Source organism: Oncorhynchus masou, chromosome 32, assembly GCF_036934945.1.
Source record: "Oncorhynchus masou masou isolate Uvic2021 chromosome 32, UVic_Omas_1.1, whole genome shotgun sequence".
Classification (NCBI taxonomy): Eukaryota; Metazoa; Chordata; class Actinopteri; order Salmoniformes; family Salmonidae; genus Oncorhynchus; species Oncorhynchus masou.
In genome coordinates this window covers 84397672-84416422 of record NC_088243.1, presented here as the reverse complement: position 1 = coordinate 84416422, position 18751 = coordinate 84397672, and the positions used below count along the sequence as shown (strand labels likewise).

The following is an 18751-nucleotide window of genomic DNA, read 5'->3' as shown; positions in this document are numbered from 1 at the left end:
CTTCCCTCTCCCCATCCTTCCATCATCCCCCCCCTCTCTCCATCTCTCTCTGTGTCTGACGTGTCCCTGTTGAGTGTCTACTCTACTCTGTGTTGCAGGCAGTGGCAGCAGCATCAGTAGCTCAGACTCCTCTATAGAGGCACAGACCACTGAGGAGAAACCCAAGGCTCAGACTAGTGAGTGGGAGCAGCTTGCTGTCTGCACTACCAACCCAACCACCAACTGCTAGTTAATATGGTCCAGGGACTGTATTCACAAAGCATCTCTGAGTTGAGTGCTGATATAGGATCTGTTTTGCCTTTTAGGCCTATATCATAATGATTTTATGGACAAGGGGGCCTGATCCTAGATCAGCACTCCCAACTCTGAGGAGCCTGATAGACCCAGACCTACAAACTGGCCCTGATCTGTAGGTGCTGTGGCTAACTCCTCAAACTATTGACTGGAGTTCTCTCAGGACCCTCCTAATGTTAACCTCCCCTACCTGCCTGCCTGCCCTGCCTGCCCTACCGGTCTTATATAAACAGTTGGAGTCGGAAGTTTACATACACCTTAGCCAAATACATTTAAACTCAGTTTTTCACAATTCCTGACATTTAATCCTAGTAAAACATTCACTGTTTTAGGTCAGTTAGGATCACCATTTTATTTTAAGAGTGTGAAATGTCAGAATAATAGTCGAGAGAATGATTTATTTCAGCTTTTATTTCTTTAATCACATTCCAAGTGGGTCAGAAGTTTACATACACTCAATTAGTATTTGGTAGTATTGCCTTTAAATTGTTTAACTTGTGTCAAACGTTTCGGGTAGCCTTCCACAAGCTTCCCACAATCAGTTGGGTGAATTTTGGCCCATTCCTCCTGACAGCTGGTGTAACTGAGTCAGGTTTGTAGGCCTTCTTGCTCACACACGCTTTTTCAGTTCTGCCCGCAAATGTTCTATAGGATTGAGGTCAGCGCTTTGTGATGGCCACTCCAATACCTTGACTTTGTTGTCCTTAAGCCATTTTGCCACAACTTTGGAAGTATGCTTGGGGTCATTGTCCATTTGGAAGACCCATCTGCGACCAAGCTTTAACTTCCTGACTGATGTCTTGAGATGTTGCTTCAATATATCCACATAATTTTCCTGCCTCATGATGCCATCTATTTTGTGAAGTGCACCAGTCCCTCCTGCAGCAAAGCACCCCCACAACATGATGCTGCCACCCCCGTGCTTCACGGTTGGGATGATGTTCTTCGGCTTGCAAGCCTCCCCCTTTTCCCTCCAAACATAAAAATGGTAATTATGGCCAAACAGTTCTAATTTTGTTTCATCAGACCAGAGGACATTTCTCCAAAAAGTATGATCTTTGTCCCCATGTGCAGTTGCAAACCGTAGTCTGGCTTTTTTGATAGCGGTTTTGGAGCAGTGGCTTCTTCCTTGCTAAGCGGCCTTTCAAGTAATGTCGATTTCGGACTTGTTTTTACAAGTGGATATAGATACTTTTATCTGTTTCCCCCAGCATCTTCACAAGGTCCTTCGCTGTTGTTCTGGGAATGATTTGCACTTTTCACACCGAAGTACGTTCATCTCTAGGAGACAGAACACTTCCTGAGCTGTATGACGGCTGCGTGGTCCCATGGTGTTTATACTTGCCCACTATTGTTCGTACAGATGGACGTGGTACCTTCAGGCATTTGGATATTGCTCCCAAGGATGAACCTTGTGGAGATCTACAAATGTTTTTTCTGAGGTCTTGGCTAATTTCTTTCGATTTTCCCATGATGTCAAGCAAAGAGGCACTGAGTTTAAATGTAGGCTTTGAAATATATCCACAGGTACACCTCCAATTGACTCAAATGATGTCAATTAGCCAATCAGAATCTTCTGAAGCCATGGCCATTGTTTTCTGGAATTTTCCATTCTATTTAAAGGCACAGTCAACTTAGTCTATGGTAACTTCTGACCCACTGGAATTGTGATACAGTGAATTATAAGTCTGTAAACAAACAATTGTTGGAAAAATGACTTGTGTCATGCACACAGTAGATGTCCTAACCGACTTGCCAAAACTTTAGTTTGTTAACAAGAAATGTGTGGAGTGGTTGAAAAACAAGTTTTAATGACTCCATCCTATGTGTATGTAAACTTCTGACTTCAACTGTCTCTCATACTCTCTTTTTATCTGTTTTTCTCTGTGTCCTATTTCTCTCTTGGTCTGTGTCTTTCTGTTTCTCTGTGTCCTATTTCTCTCTTGGTCTGTCTTTCTGTTTCTCTGTGTCCTATTTCTCTCTTGGTCTGTTTGTCTGTCTTTCTGTTTCTCTGTGTCCTGTTTCTCTCTTGGTCTGTCTGTTTGTCTTTCTGTTTCTCTGTGTCCTGTTTCTCTCTTGGTCTGTCTGTTTCTCTGTGTCCTGTTTCTCTCTTGGTTTGTCTTTCTGTTTCTCTGTGTCCTGTTTCTCTCTTGGTTTGTCTTTCTGTTTCTCTGTGTCCTGTTTCTCTCTTGGTTTGTCTTTCTGTTTCTCTGTGTCCTGTTTCTCTCTTGGTTTGTCTTTCTGTTTCTCTGTGTCCTGTTTCTCTCTTGGTTTGTCTTTCTTTTTCTCTGTGTCCTGTTTCTCTATTCGTCTGTTTGTCTGTCTTTCTGTTTGTCTGTGTCCTGTTTCTTTCTTGGTTTGTCTGTTTCTCTGTGTCCTGTTTCTCTCTTGGTTTGTCTTTCTGTTTGTCTGTGTCCTGTTTCTCTCTTGGTTTGTCTTTCTGTTTGTCTGTGTCCTGTTTCTCTCTTGGTTTGTCTGTTTCTCTGTGTCCTGTTTCTCTCTTGGTTTGTCTTTCTGTTTCTCTGTGTCCTGTTTCTCTCTTGGTTTGTCTTTCTGTTTCTCTGTGTCCTGTTTCTCTCTTGGTCTGTTTGTCTGTCTTTCTGTTTCTCTGTGTCCTATTTCTCTCTTGGTCTGTTTGTCTGTCTTTCTGTTTCTCTGTGTCCTGTTTCTCTCTTGGTTTGTCTTTCTGTTTCTCTGTGTCCTGTTTCTCTCTTGGTCTGTCTGTTTCTCCTCTCTGAGGAGTCTAGAAGACTGTTCCACACTGCACCTTATTCCCTACATAGAGGACTCTGGTCAAAAGTAGGACACAAAATAGGTAATAGGGTGCTGTTTAGGACACATCCAATGTCTCTAGTCTGGTTCTAGATCTGTATGTGCACAGGCAACTTCTTTACCCTGGTTGTCAGACAGATCTGGGACCAGGGTATATTTGCAATTTATTTCAATGAACTATAGAATTTAATTGACTTGACTAACTAGCTTTAACGCTAACAAAAAACGGCAACAGAATTAAATCCATGGTTCTTTCAGTCAGTCAGTATGATTGAAGGTTCTCTCTATATTACTGTACTGCGACTTTGCCATGGTCTTCTCCATCACTTACTGTCTCCATGTCTATATCTCTGAGAGAGAGTGCCTTGTGAATAGGCCTGAGGCCTGCACTCTGTCTAGAAGCTGTTCTCAAATGGCACCCTATTCCCTGTGTAGAGCACTACTTTTTTTACCAGGGCCCATAAGGAATAGTGCACTATTTAGGGATTTAGGGTCCCATTTGAGACACGCACAGATATCTTTAAAAGCACCTTTTAACTTCCTGCTCGTAATCTAATGGATACTATCTGCAGAAAGAAGAGATAGCAGCCTGTACATCAAGGAGCTGAATCATACAGCCAATGTAGTTTTTACTGCTCTGTAGAAGACTGTAGCTACTATCTAACACCTTGGAGAGAGAGCTACTATATATGTGTTAAATCTAATATTTTACTAATTGACCATTGTAATATGATGTGCTGTCTTAACCTGGTCCCAGATCTGTTTGTGCACGGCGTGACAATTACCATAGGAGTTGGCAAGACGACACAAACAGATCTGGGACCAGACTGGTGCTGTTTAAGCAAACCTACGAATCAGACTGGGTTGGGTATAGGGTGATGTCCCCCTAGATGCAGATCTTAGATCAGTTTTGCATGTTCTAACGGTGAAGGTTAGGGATTGGGCGATGGGAAGCTGATCCTACGTCTGCATTCTGTACCTAGGGGAAACTTCCCCCTCCCCTTAGTGGGTGGGTTGAGGTGGTAGGGAGGATCTGAACAATAAAACATGTCATTCAGAAACGTTCATGATGGCTGTGGACTTCAGGAATGGCTCTATAAGTCAAATAAATCACAATTATTATACTACTATTATTATTACTATTATTATTATTACTATTATTACTATTATTATTATTATTATTATTATTACTTTTATTATTACTATTATTATTATTACTATTATTATTATTATTATTACTATTATTATTATTACTATTATTACTATTATTATTATTATATTACTATTATTATTATTATATTATTATTATTATTATTATTATAATATTATTATTATTATTACTATTATATTATTATTATTATTACTATTATTATTATACTATTATTATTATTACTATTATTATTATTATTATATTATTATTTTTATTATTACTATTATTATTACTATTATTATTACTATTATTATTACTATTATTATTATATTACTATTATTATTATTATTATTATTTTTATATTATTATTATTACTATTATTATTACTATTATTATTATATTACTATTATTATTATTATTATTATTTTTATATTATTATTATTATTATTACTATTATTATTATTATTATTATTTTTATATTATTATTATTATTATTATTATTTTTATTATTATTATTATTATTATTATTATTGTTATTATTAAAGGGAAGAAGAAGAAGGTTTCTCCTGACAAGATGGTGGAGATGCAGGCGAAGATCGAGGAGGAGAGGAAGGAGCTAGAAGCCAAGCTGGACATGGAGGAGGAGGAGAGGAACAAGGTCAGGGCAGAACTGGAGAAGAGAGAGAAGGATCTCCTCAAAGCGCAGTGAGTCTGGGGTTACAAACATTCCCTATGTTCCCAAGTTTTCCAAAAATCATGGTTGAAGAATTATCTACTGCTTTAAAATATGCTTGCCCCCCTACTCCTAGATGCTTTCGGATGCCCTCTTGTAGATTTGAGACATCCTGGAAGGGTTGAAAAAAATATGCCAGAAACTCCACCTAGCCTACTGAAGGTATTTTCTGATCTACTGACCTCGAACCTCCTCCCCCCAGGCAGGAGCATCACCTGCTGCTGGAGAAGCTGTCAGCCCTGGAGAAGAAGGTGATCGTAGGAGGAGTGGACCTCCTGGCCAAGGCTGAGGAGCAGGAGAAACTACTGCAGGAGTCTAACAATGAGCTAGAGGAGAGACGCAGGAGGGCTGAGCAGCTCCGCAGAGAGCTAGAGGAGAAGGAGGTATACCATCTTACACACTGTATCACAATATATTACTTTCAGAAAGTGTTCCCAGCCACTTATTCCACCTGTTGTTGTGTTACCGCCTGAATTTAAAAATGGATGACTTTGAGATTTTGTGTCACTAGTCTACACACAAAACCCAATAATGTCAAAGTGGAATGATGTTTTTTGAAATTCAGGCTGTAACACAACAACAACAAGTCAAGCGTTGTGAATACTTTCTGAAAACACTGTACATCTCAATATGGATGTAGGACTATCAACTCAAAGCAGCGCTGCAGAGAACTGGAGGAAGAGGAGCACACAGTGAAATAGAGCATCTACATTGAAAGGGGGGGAGGGGGGTGGTAACCAGGCTGAGTCTTAGTTCAGCCAACTGAAGAGCTGTGATGCATATAGGCCTCAGTGGTTAACTCTGACAGCATGCCAGTCATTTCTGCATCAAAATGCTTACCACCAAACTTCCTCTGTCTGTCTGAGTGGAGAGGCGATGTTGATCAGTGACAAGTGGAGATGTTATATTTTGGTATGAGCGCACTGACAGGAAAAGGATATGGCATCATCGTCATTCCCAGCATATTGGGTACCGAAATGAGTCATTTAACGTAAACTCAGAAAAAAAAAAGATTAATGAACATGCACCTGTGGAACGGTCGTTAAGACATTAACAGCTTACAGACGGTATTCAATTAAGGTCACAGTTATGACAACTTAGGACACTAAAGAGGCCTTTCTACTGACTCTGAAAAACACCAAAAGAAAGATGCCCAGGGTCCCTGCTCCTCTTCATGAACGTGCCTTTACATGCTGCAAGGAGGCATGAGGACTGCAGATGTGGCCAGGGCAATAAATTGCAATGTCCGTACTGTGAGACGCCTACGACAGCGCTACAGGGAGACAGGACGGACAGCTGATTGTCCTCGCAGTGGCAGACCATGTAAACAACACCTGCACATGATCGGTACATCCGAACATCACACCTGCGGTACAAGTACAGGATGGCAACAACAACTGCCCGAGTTACACCAGGAACGCACAATCCCTCCATCAGTGCTCCGACTGTCCGCAATAGGCTGAGAGAGACTGGACAGAGGGCCAAACATTTACAGTACAGATTATGTTATGGGACAATATACAAATGTTTTTGTGCAAGATAATTAGAAATATTGTAAATGTATACATTGGTTCTCTTAATTTAATGATTTTAACATTATTTGTTGATGTGAAAACCATTTACCTATTTGAACGTTGTCTTCAGATTTTTGGGTGAGGTGGGGGTCACCAGAATTTCTGGTGGGAAAAAATGGGGTCCCTGTTGAAGAAGTTTGAACACCTCTGCTTTAAAATCACACCAGTCAGCACCTTGCCAGTTCAGATGAGCTGCCTGCTTTGCTTTTTTCAGTCTCAAAATGACAAGGTAATCTGTCAACATAATACATGTTGCAAACTGACAATAACAGACCAATACTGAAGGATCAGTAGTCTTGATTTAATCCCTAAAGCGTATTGTCTGATATAGAGTTTGACATCAGACGTTTCCGTCTTCACGCACACTCGTCAATTTACTCTCGTCAAACCACAATGGGAGGGAAAGCTGTCAGGCATTGTTTTCCTGCATGTACTGTTGTCCCCGTCTGGAGCAGGCTACTGTTGTCCCCGGTCTGGAGCAGTCTACTGTTGTCCCCGTCTGGAGCAGTCTACTGTTGTCCCCGGTCTGGAGCAGTCTACTGTTGTCCCCGTCTGGAGCAGTCTACTGTTGTCCCCGTCTACTGTTGTCCCCGGTCTGGAGCAGTCTACTGTTGTCCCCGTCTGGAGCAGTCTACTGTTGTCCCCGTCTGGAGCAGTCTACTGTTGTCCCCGGTCTGGAGCAGTCTACTGTTGTCCCCGGTCTGGAGCAGTCTACTGTTGTCCCCGGTCTGGAGCAGTCTACTGTTGTCCCCGGTCTGGAGCAGTCTACTGTTGTCCCCGGTCTGGAGCAGTCTACTGTTGTCCCCGGTCTGGAGCAGTCTACTGTTGTCCCCGGTCTGGAGCAGTCTACTGTTGTCCCCGTCTGGAGCAGTCTACTGTTGTCCCCGTCTGGAGCAGTCTACTGTTGTCCCCGTCTGGAGCAGTCTACTGTTGTCCCCGTCTGGAGCAGTCTACTGTTGTCCCCGTCTGGACCAGTCTACTGTTGTCCCCGTCTGGACCAGTCTACTGTTGTCCCCGTCTGGAGCAGTCTACTGTTGTCCCCGTCTGGGGCAGTCTGTTGTCCCCGTCTGGAGCAGTCTACTGTTGTCCCCGTCTGGACCAGTCTACTGTTGTCCCCGTCTGGACCAGTCTACTGTTGTCCCCGTCTGGACCAGTCTACTGTTGTCCCCGTCTGGAGCAGTCTACTGTTGTCCCCGTCTGGAGCAGTCTACTGTTGTCCCCGTCTGGAGCAGTCTACTGTTGTCCCCGTCTGGAGCAGTTTACTGTTGTCCCCGTCTGGAGCAGTTTACTGTTGTCCCCGTCTGGAGCAGTCTACTGTTGTCCTCGTCTGGAGCAGTCTACTGTTGTCCCCCTCTGGAGCAGTCTACTGTTGTCCTCGTCTGGAGCAGTCTACTGTTGTCCCCGTCTGGAGCAGTCTACTGTTGTCCCCGTCTGGAGCAGTCTACTGTTGTCCCCGTCTGGGGCAGTCTACTGTTTTCCCCGTCTGGAGCAGTCTACTGTTTTCCCCGTCTGGAGCAGTCTACTGTTGTCCCCGGTCTGGAGCAGTCTACTGTTGTCCCCGTCTGGGGCAGTCTACTGTTGTCCCCGGTCTGGAGCAGTCTACTGTTGTCCCGGGCTGGAGCAGTCTACTGTTGTCCCGGGCTGGAGCAGTCTACTGTTGTCCCGGGCTGGAGCAGTCTACTGTTGTCCCGGGCTGGAGCAGTCTACTGTTGTCCCCCGTCTGGAGCAGTCTACTGTTGTCCCCCGTCTGGAGCAGTCTACTGTTGTCCCCCGTCTGGAGCAGTCTACTGTTGTCCCCGTCTGGAGCAGTCTACTGTTGTCCCCCGTCTGGAGCAGGCTACTGTGTTAAAGGGACACTTTACAACTTTTCAACATCAGATTCATTATCTCCAGCACCATTCCAGGATCTACATGGAGAGTGTTAAGATTTTCCGTTAATGATGAAATAAATGAAATGCCAAACTCTCTGTCTTTTTTGCAGGCGGAGCGTCTGGACATTGAGGAGAAGTACACCAGTCTGCAGGAGGAGGCTCAGGGGAAGACCAAGAAGCTGAAGAAAGTCTGGACCATGCTGATGGCTGCCAAGTCAGAGGTAAGAATCCAAGTCCCACAGGACTCTGGTGTAAACTAGTGCACTATATAGTGAATAGGATGCATCCCAAGTGGATTCAAACACAGGACTGGGGCCTTGTCATGTTGTTGATGACCTGCAGCAGGAGCAGAACATTGACACACCGTATTGATTCATGACTTCATTAACACAGCATTGGTTCTGGGTTCATTCAGATATTGTTGTTGTGTTGTCAGATGGCCGACCTGCAGCAGGAGCATCACCGGGAGATCGAGGGCCTGCTGGAGAATATCCGCCACCTCAGCAGAGAGCTACGACTGCAGATGCTCATCATAGACAACTTCATCCCACAGGAATACCAGGTGGGTGTGTGTTTGAGCGCGCGTGTCCATCCATCCATCCATCCATTTATACTTGTGTGAGCGAGTATTTAGTTAGCACTGATGCTAATATGGTTCTTGCTTCTTCCTGTCTGGTGCAGGAGATGATTGAGAACTATGTACACTGGAATGAGGACATTGGGGAATGGCAGCTGGTGAGTTCTGCAATCAGCCACAGTGGAATATTTAACCTGAGAATAGTTAGGCTAAGGGGAGGGAGTTTCTCCATTAACATAGACAGTACAGAGCCACGTTGGTGTGATTGCTTCATGCTTATGACATTGTTTCCATGGTTACTTGTTGGTCCTCAGAAATGTGTAGCTTACACTGGTAACAACATGAGAAAACAGACCCCCATGCCGGACAAGAAAGACAAAGATGTGAGTTCTTAGTTCACGCCTACATAACTAGACAAACAAAGCATGGTGGATCTGGATAATATTATTCTACCCTCACATTCTCTTTCTCCTCCACCTGTCCCTCTCCTTCCTCTATCCCTCTCCTCCACCTGTCCCTCTCCTTCCTCTATCCCTCTCCTCCACCTGTCCCTCTCCTTCCTCTATCCCTCTCCTCCACCTGTCCCTCTCCTCCACTTGTCCCTCTCCTCCACCTATCCCTCTCCTCCACCTGTCCCTCTCCTTCCTCTATCCCTCTCCTCCACCTGTCCCTCTCCTCCACATGTACCTCTCCTTCCTCTATCCCTCTCCTCCACCTGTCCCTCTCCTCCACTTGTCCCTCTCCTCCACCTATCCCTCTCCTCCACCTGTCCCTCTCCTTCCTCTATCCCTCTCCTCTACCTGTCCCTCTCCTTCCACTATCCCTCTCCACCACCTGCCCTCCCCTTCCTCTGTCCCTCTCCTCCACCTATCCCATTCCTTCCACCTATCCCTCTCCTCCACCTATCCCTCTCCTCCACCTGTCCCTCTCCTCCACCTATCCCATTCCTTCCACCTAACCCTCTCCTCCACCTGTCCCTCTCCTCCACCTGTCCCTCTCCTCCACCTATCCCTCTCCTCCACCTGTCCCATTCCTTCCACCTAACCCTCTCCTCCACCTGTCCCTCTCCTCCACCTGTCCCTCTCCTCCACCTGTCCCTCTCCTCCACCTGTCCCTCTCCTCCACCTGTCTCTCTCCTTCCTCTGTCCCTCTCCACCTGTCCCTCTCCACCTGTCCCTCTCCTCCCTCTGTCCCTCTCCTCCACCTGTCCCTCTCCTCCACCTGTCCCTCTCCTCCACCTGTCCCTCTCCTTCCTCTGTCCCTCTCCTCCACCTGTCCCTCTCCTCCACCTGTCTCTCTCCTTCCTCTGTCCCTCTCCTCCACCTGTCCCTCTCCTCCCTCTGTCCCTCTCCTCCACCTGTCCCTCTCCTCCACCTGTCCCTCTCCTCCACCTGTCCCTCTCCTTCCTCTGTCCCTCTCCTTCCTCTGTCCCTCTCCTCCACCTGTCCCTCTCCTTCCTCTATCCCTCTCCTCCACCTGTCCCTCTCCTTCCTCTGTCCCTCTCCTTCCTCTGTCCCTCTCCTTCCTCTGTCCCTCTCCTCCACCTCTCCCTCTCCTCCACCTGTCTCTCTCCTTCCTCTGTCCCTCTCCCCCCCAGCCGTTTGAGGTGGACCTGTCTCATGTGTACTTGGCCTACACAGAGGAGAGTATGAGACAGTCACTGATGAAGCTGGAGAGGCCCAGGACCTCCAAGAGTAGTAGGGCCAAGACTGGACGAAGGTAAACCAGCACCGCCGCCGCCTGTCTCCCAGCTGCTGTCGGTACATGATTATCCAGAATAATACAAAATTAAAATAACAACAATAGTAATATTTCATTTCTGAATAAATGTCCGATAATAGAGAATACTATAAAGTCTATCTGAAGTAATGGTTTACTATAATGTATCACTTTGTCAGGTGTTACGTCCCATGGTAAAATGTTACTGTAAAAGCTGTTATCACAGCTTTCTTCTGCACTTCTGAGAAATACTACACGTTGTTATTATCAGATTTTTTTACATTTTACATTTTAGTCATTTAGCAGACGCTCTTATCCAGAGCGACTTACAAATTGGTGAATTCACCTTCTGACATCCAGTGGAACAGCCACTTTACAATAGTGCATCTAAATCATTAAGGGGGGGGGTGGTGAGAAGGATTACTTATCTTATCCTAGGTATTCCTTGAAGAGGTGGGGTTTCAGGTGTCTCCGGAAGGTGGTGATTGACTCCGCTGTCCTGGCGTCGTGAGGGAGTTTGTTCCACCATTGGGGGGCCAGAGCAGCGAACAGTTTTGACTGGGCTGAGCGGGAACTGTACTTCCTCAATGGTAGGGAGGCGAGCAGGCCAGAGGTGGATGAACGCAGTGCCCTTGCTTGGGTGTAGGGCCTGATCAGAGCCTGGAGGTACTGCGGTGCCGTTCCCCTCACAGCTCCGTAGGCAAGCACCATGGTCTTGTAGCGGATGCGAGCTTCAACTGGAAGCCAGTGGAGAGAGCGGAGGAGCGGGGTGACGTGAGAGAACTTGGGAAGGTTGAACACCAGACGGGCTGCGGCGTTCTGGATGAGTTGTAGGGGTTTAATGGCACAGGCAGGGAGCCCAGCCAACAGCGAGTTGCAGTAATCCAGACGGGAGATGACAAGTGCCTGGATTAGGACCTGCGCCGCTTCCTGTGTGAGGCAGGGTCGTACTCTGCGGATGTTGTAGAGCATGAACCTACAGGAACGGGCCACCGCCATGATGTTGGTTGAGAACGACAGGGTGTTGTCCAGGATCACGCCAAGGTTCTTAGCGCTCTGGGAGGAGGACACAATGGAGTTGTCAACCGTGATGGCGAGATCATGGAACGGGCAGTCCTTCCCCGGGAGGAAGAGCAGCTCCGTCTTGCCGAGGTTCAGCTTGAGGTGGTGATCCGTCATCCACACTGATATGTCTGCCAGACATGCAGAGATGCGATTCGCCACCTGGTCATCAGAAGGGGGAAAGGAGAAGATTAATTGTGTGTCGTCTGCATAGCAATGATAGGAGAGACCATGTGAGGTTATGACAGAGCCAAGTGACTTGGTGTATAGCGAGAATAGGAGAGGGCCTAGAACAGAGCCCTGGGGGACACCAGTGGTGAGAGCGCGTGGCGAGGAGACAGATTCTCGCCACGCCACCTGGTAGGAGCGACCTGTCAGGTAGGACGCAATCCAAGCGTGGGCCGCGCCGGAGATGCCCAACTCGGAGAGGGTGGAGAGGAGGATCTGATGGTTCACAGTATCGAAGGCAGCCGATAGGTCTAGAAGGATGAGAGCAGAGGAGAGAGAGTTAGCTTTAGCAGTGCGGAGCGCCTCCGTGATACAGAGAAGAGCAGTCTCAGTTGAATGACTAGTCTTGAAACCTGACTGATTTGGATCAAGAAGGTCATTCTGAGAGAGATAGCGGGAGAGCTGGCCAAGGACGGCACGTTCAAGAGTTTTGGAGAGAAAAGAAAGAAGGGATACTGGTCTGTAGTTGTTGACATCGGAGGGATCGAGTGTAGGTTTTTTCAGAAGGGGTGCAACTCTCGCTCTCTTGAAGACGGAAGGGACGTAGCCAGCGGTCAGGGATGAGTTGATGAGCGAGGTGAGGTAAGGGAGAAGGTCCCCGGAAATGGTCTGGAGAAGAGAGGAGGGGATAGGGTCAAGCGGGCAGGTTGTTGGGCGGCCGGCCGTCACAAGAAGCGAGATTTCATCTGGAGAGAGAGGGGAGAAAGAGGTCAGAGCACAGGGTAGGGCAGTGTGAGCAGAACCAGCGGTGTCGTTTGACTTAGCAAACGAGGATCGGATGTCGTCGACCTTCTTTTCAAAATGGTTGACGAAGTCATCTGCAGAGAGGGAGGAGGGGGGGAGGGGGAGGAGGATTCAGGAGGGAGGAGAAGGTGGCAAAGAGCTTCCTAGGGTTAGAGGCAGATGCTTGGAATTTAGAGTGGTAGAAAGTGGCTTTAGCAGCAGAGACAGAGGAGGAAAATGTAGAGAGGAGGGAGTGAAAGGATGCCAGGTCCGCAGGGAGGCGAGTTTTCCTCCATTTCCGCTCGGCTGCCCGGAGCTCTGTTCTGTGAGCTCGCAATGAGTCATCGAGCCACGGAGCGGGAGGGGAGGACCGAGCCGGCCTGGAGGATAGGGGACATAGAGAGTCAAAGGATGCAGAAAGGGAAGAGAGGAGGGTTGAGGAGGCAGACTCGGGAGAAAGGTTGGAGAAGGTATGAGCAGAGGGAAGAGATGATAGGATGGAAGAGGAGAGAGTAGCGGGGGAGAGAGAGCGAAGGTTGGGACGGCGCGATACCATCCGAGTAGGGGCAGTGTGGGAAGTGTTGGATGAGAGCGAGAGGGAAAAGGATACAAGGTAGTGGTCGGAGACTTGGAGGGGAGTTGCAATGAGGTTAGTGGAAGAACAGCATCTAGTAAAGATGAGGTCGAGCGTATTGCCTGCCTTGTGAGTAGGGGGAAGGTGAGAGGGTGAGGTCAAAAGAGGAGAGGAGTGGAAAGAAGGAGGCAGAGAGGAATGAGTCAAAGGTAGACGTGGGGAGGTTAAAGTCGCCCAGGACTGTGAGAGGTGAGCCGTCCTCAGGAAAGGAGCTTATCAAGGCATCAAGCTCATTGATGAACTCTCCGAGGGAACCTGGAGGGCGATAAATGATAAGGATGTTAAGCTTGAAAGGGCTGGTAACTGTGACAGCATGGAATTCAAAGGAGGCGATAGATAGATGGGTAAGGGGAGAGAGAGAGAATGACCACTTGGGAGAGATGAGGATCCCGGTGCCACCACCCCGCTGACCAGAAGCTCTCGGGGTGTGCGAGAACACGTGGGCGGACGAAGAGAGAGCAGTAGGAGTAGCAGTGTTATCTGTGGTGATCCATGTTTCCGTCAGTGCCAGGAAGTCGAGGGACTGGAGGGAGGCATAGGCTGAGATGAACTCTGCCTTGTTGGCCGCAGATCGGCAGTTCCAGAGGCTACCGGAGACCAGGAACTCCACGTGGGTCGTGCGCGCTGGGACCACCAGATTAGGGTGGCCGCGGCCACGCGGTGTGGAGCGTTTGTATGGTCTGTGCAGAGAGGAGAGAACAGGGATAGATAGACACATAGTTGACAGGGTACAGAAGAGGCTACGCTAATGCAAAGGAGATTCGAATGACAAGTGGACTACACGTCTCGAATGTTCAGAAAGTTAAGCTTACGTAGCAAGAATCTTATAGACTAAAATGATTGAAATGATACAGTACTGCTGGAGTAGGCTAGCTGGTAGTGGCTGCGATGTAGCTAACCTAGAAAATCGCTCTAGGCTAAACAATTGACTTAGATACAAAGACGGCTATGTAGCTAGCTAGCTACGATCAAACAAAACAAACCGTTGTACTGTAATAGTTACTACAGTGCTGCTATTCGGGGGCTAGCTGGCTAGCTACGTTAAGAGAACGACAATAGCTGGCCAGCTAACCTAGAAAATCGCTCTAGGCTACACAATTGTCTTGGATACAAAGACGGCTATGTAGCTAGCTAGCTACGATCAAACAAAACAAACCGTTGTACTGTAATAGTTACTACAGTGCTGCTATTCGGGGGCTAGCTGGCTAGCTACGTTGAAAGACCGACAATAGCTGGCCAGCTAACCTAGAAAATCGCTCTAGACTACACAATTGTCTTAGATACAAAGACGGCTATGTAGCTGGCTAGCTACGATCAAACAAATCAAACCGTTGTACTGTAATGAAGTGAAATGAAAAATGTGATACTACCTGTGGAGCGACGCGGAATGTTGACCGGGTAGTTGGAGTTCAATTCGGTAGAGGTTGGCTAGCTGTTGGCTAGCTAGCTAGCAGCATTTCCTACGTTAAGGACGACAAATAGCTGGCTAGCTAACCTCGGTAAATTAAGATAATCACTCTAAGTCTACACACTCTAAACTGCACAATTATCTTGGATACGAAGACAGCGAAGACAACTATGTAGCTAGCTGACACTACGCTAATCGAGTCGTTCAGTTGAGTGTAATAGTTTCTACAGTGCTAGTGGACAGTGGATGTTAGCTAGCTGCTTAGCTAGCTGCTGGGCAGATACGTTATTTGCTGATTTCTGGTAAACCTTAATGTCACTTCCCTAGAACTATAGAAATCTATACACTGAGTGTATAAAACAGCGTTGAGACACACATTCCTCATTTTGAGTTGCCCCCCTCCCCTCCCCTCAGAACAGACTCAATTCGTTGGGACATGGACTCTACAAGGTGTCGAAAGCGTTCCACCGGTATGCTGGCCCATATTGACTCCAAACTGTTAAATGCAAAAAACCCAGTAGCGTTGCAGTTCCTCAAACAAAGCTGTGCACCAGGCACCTACTACCACACCTACTACCACACCCCGTTCAAAGACACTTAAATCTTTTGTCTTGCCCATTCAGCCTCACATACAATCCATGTCTCACTTGTCTCAAGGCTTAAAAATCCTTCTTTAACCCGTCTCCTCCCCTTCATCTACACTGATTGAAGTGGATTTAACAAGTGACATCAATAAGGGTCATAGCTTTCAGCTGGATGCACCTGGACAGTCTGTCATGTAAAGAGCAGGTGTTCTTAATGTTTTGTATACTCAGTGAATATTAACCCCATGATCATCTCATCTGTGTCCCCAGTGTCACCCTATTCTCTATGGGCCCAGGTCAAAAGTAGTGCACTATATAGGGAAAAGGGTGCAATTTGTTAATGCTGCCCTCTTATCTCCTGACAGGAAAAGATCATCGAAGCCCGAGGCTGTGATGGAATCCCTGCTGCAGTGAGAGAGACGGGGAGAGAGCTGGATCAGGGCTGGAGCCCCATGTACTGCAATTCATCTACATTACTATACCTTAGAGTCAACAACAGCAGTCAGTCAAGAGTCCAGCCTGAAGATCTTTATTGTTGAACGTCGTCATTTTCAAAATATGTAATCTTTAATACACTGCATAGTAAGGTTCTACATGTGATTGGAGATCAGACGTTGGTTTATTGGTCTCAGTGAGGGAAGGAGGGAGCCGCCACTGTACTGTAGGATTTGGGCCTTTCCCTTTAAACTGGGGGTTAACGGCCAAGTCGAAGGTACCTTGTGTTGTAATAAACGGAGACTTGTTGAGGGATAAGCAGCTTAACGTTGAGTCTTAATGTAGCCATCGAGCACAGTTCAGGTGGCACTGATTTCATCCCAAATGGCACCCTATTTCCCTTGTTTAGGGCACTACTTTTGACTATGGCTCATACGGTGTCCCATGGGGCTCTGGTCAAAAGTAGTGCACTTAAAAGGGAATAGGGTGCCATTCGTAGACATAAAGAGATGAGTCGATGATGAGCACAAGCCATGGTTTGTGACCACGTCATCATCTGCCAAGACAACGATGACAACAACAGTCTTCTGTCATTTGAGATGACGATGCCACCACTTCTAATGGCAGGACATCATTAGGATACATCTGATACCCTTCAACATACTCAAAATCAAAAACTGTTCTAGAAATAATTCATATCTATACCACAGGTCATAAATCCCCTTATTTCAAGGATCACACTTATGGAAGTCTAAAATGTACTTTAAACTTAGTTTCCTCCTTTATGTCTGAATGGTAGGACGTGCATGACATACCGCTTCTATAGATGGGCTGGTTGTTTAGCAACAATACCGACGTGTCAGCAACTACAGGGCAAACTATATTTCGTCTCCAAATGTGCTTTGAAAACATAAATAGATTTGCACAATGAGCGCCTGTCTCTAAAATTACATCCTCAACAGTTAGATGTTCGATAGATAGCAAATGTCAGCCATTTTAGCAAAGACGAGGCATCAGTCGAAACACCTTGTTACTAATAGGAAGATGCAACAAGCTGAAACCGGCCTCATACGATTCCCCACATGGCAGCTTCTTGTCATTGTTGCTGGCTATCTGACCGTTCAGAATCATAACACCACACGAACTTCTGCCTTATCTACGTGCGTTTCATATTCACGACGTTGTCAGCTAACCCGTCTATATAGTAGTACCATTCACCCATTAAACACTAACTCACTTATTATGCTTTTGTTTCTTCCTTCTCATGTCATCGTTTATGGTGCATTGTAGTGGAAGCAAAGTGTCTTTATTTTGTATTATACTGTATGTCAAATGTTTACATCTACTGAGCCCCCCTGTATCTCTTAATAATTTATTAAATTATTGGACATGTTTAATCTCGCTCTTTCTTGTTCCTTTTTCAACATCCCTCTTTTTGTTTATTTCAGTCTCTTGTTTTGATTTGTCTGGTTGCCGTGTGATTTGTCTGGTTGCCGTGTGATTTGTCTGGTTGCCGTGTGTAGCATGTTTTAAGATTGGAATCATGCTAAGTTTCTTCCACTCTAGGTTTCTTCCTGCCTTCTAGGGAGTTTTTCCTAGTCCCTGTGCTTCTGCATTGCTTGTTCTTTGGTGTTTTAGGTTGGGTATCTGTAGAGCGCTTTGACAACTGCTGATGTAAAAAGGGCTTTATAAAATAAATGTGAATGATTGGTTGATGCTATAACGCCATGGCACTGCCCCAAAGTTGACTTGTTCCACGATTTTCTCAGTGGTCCACACATGATACAGTATAATGTTAATGATTGTGTTTTACCAGTGTTTTAGTGTGGAGACTGCCAGACAGTTGAGTGATTCCACATTATAAAATGTAGTTTGAGGCTAGAGTCAGGAATAGGTCAAATCTAGAAAATCTTTGTTGTAGTAGTATCAACACTTAAACAATAAACCACATTTATAAAAATATATATTTTTTTACCAATTAGTTAATTTATTCATAAATAGTACAAAAATAAATGTCATAGTACATTTTATACAATTCAATAAATAATCATTTGTGTTATTGGACTATGCACGGTCGACAGAGTTCCCCTCATCCCCTCAAAGTGTTGGGGTCGTTTTGTGATGAGTGACACGGTGTGGACGGGAATAGATGGCTTGGGCACAGTTGTAGAGGTTCATCAGGAGAGCACGGAGCTGTTCCTCGTCTCCATTCTTCTTCATTGTGCAGTTGGAAGGGTGAAACTGGGGAGAAAACAGAACATTCCACTTAGAACCATAGACTAAAGAACCCAGAAGACTACCTTAGAACCCTAACCACTTCCACAAGGCTCATGATGCATGTTGTTCAATACATCCTGTGTTAAGAAACACTATTTTGTGGATGAATCAAATAGTAATGCATTATGGGGGTGTTTTTCTGGACTAGGATAAAGACAGTTTCATGTACCCAGATTACGAGTATTTCCATTAAAAAAAGTGCTTTTTAGTCCAGTATACATTGAGTTACTTTTTTATTTTTATTTATTTCTTTACACATAATTGTTATGACCAACAGTGAGAGTAGTTGTTACTGTTTGATTGACAAGAGCAGGGCTCTGTTCAAGTGGGAGCAACGTCACAACATATAAATACGAAGTGTTGAACAGACATCTCTATTCGTTCATTTCTATCTGCCACAATTTGGATGTTTCACTGAATACACCTAGCCTGGTCTGGGTACCAGTCTGTTTGTGTCATCATACCACTTTAGGTCTGCGACCCCAGCTAGAGTACACCCTCAACCAAGTTGATTTGTCTGAATGAGTCCTTACCTTATTGTACTGCTCCAGCACTCTGCTGATTGTCTCTATGTTGTTGTCTGAAGTCCTGTACTGCGTTTTGTTTATGTTAGACAGAATCGTCTCCGCTATGCAGAAATCTTTAGGCTGGAATTTGAGATTATTATAATTATTGATTGTTGTATGAGGAATATGTTGCTGTAATGGCTG

The 18751-nt window shown here is 45.8% G+C and overlaps 1 protein-coding gene across 2 annotated transcripts in view; it reads left to right on the top strand.

Moving 5' to 3' along the window:
• Positions 1-17161, top strand: part of LOC135526716 (kinesin-like protein KIF3A) — a 34726-nt gene extending 17565 nt beyond the window's left edge. The window contains exons 10-18 of one of the 2 annotated variants that reach the window (XM_064955317.1): positions 99-176; positions 4762-4921; positions 5152-5332; positions 8505-8615; positions 8831-8956; positions 9076-9129; positions 9286-9354; positions 10569-10690; positions 15695-17161. In XM_064955317.1, the coding sequence (XP_064811389.1) occupies positions 99-176; positions 4762-4921; positions 5152-5332; positions 8505-8615; positions 8831-8956; positions 9076-9129; positions 9286-9354; positions 10569-10690; positions 15695-15743 (950 nt within the window). In that variant the 3' untranslated portion in view covers positions 15744-17161. The remainder of the gene's footprint in view (positions 1-98; positions 177-4761; positions 4922-5151; positions 5333-8504; positions 8616-8830; positions 8957-9075; positions 9130-9285; positions 9355-10568; positions 10691-15694) is intronic. The other variant, XM_064955318.1, reaches the window with a different exon arrangement.
• The last annotated feature ends 1590 nt before the right edge of the window (positions 17162-18751 follow it).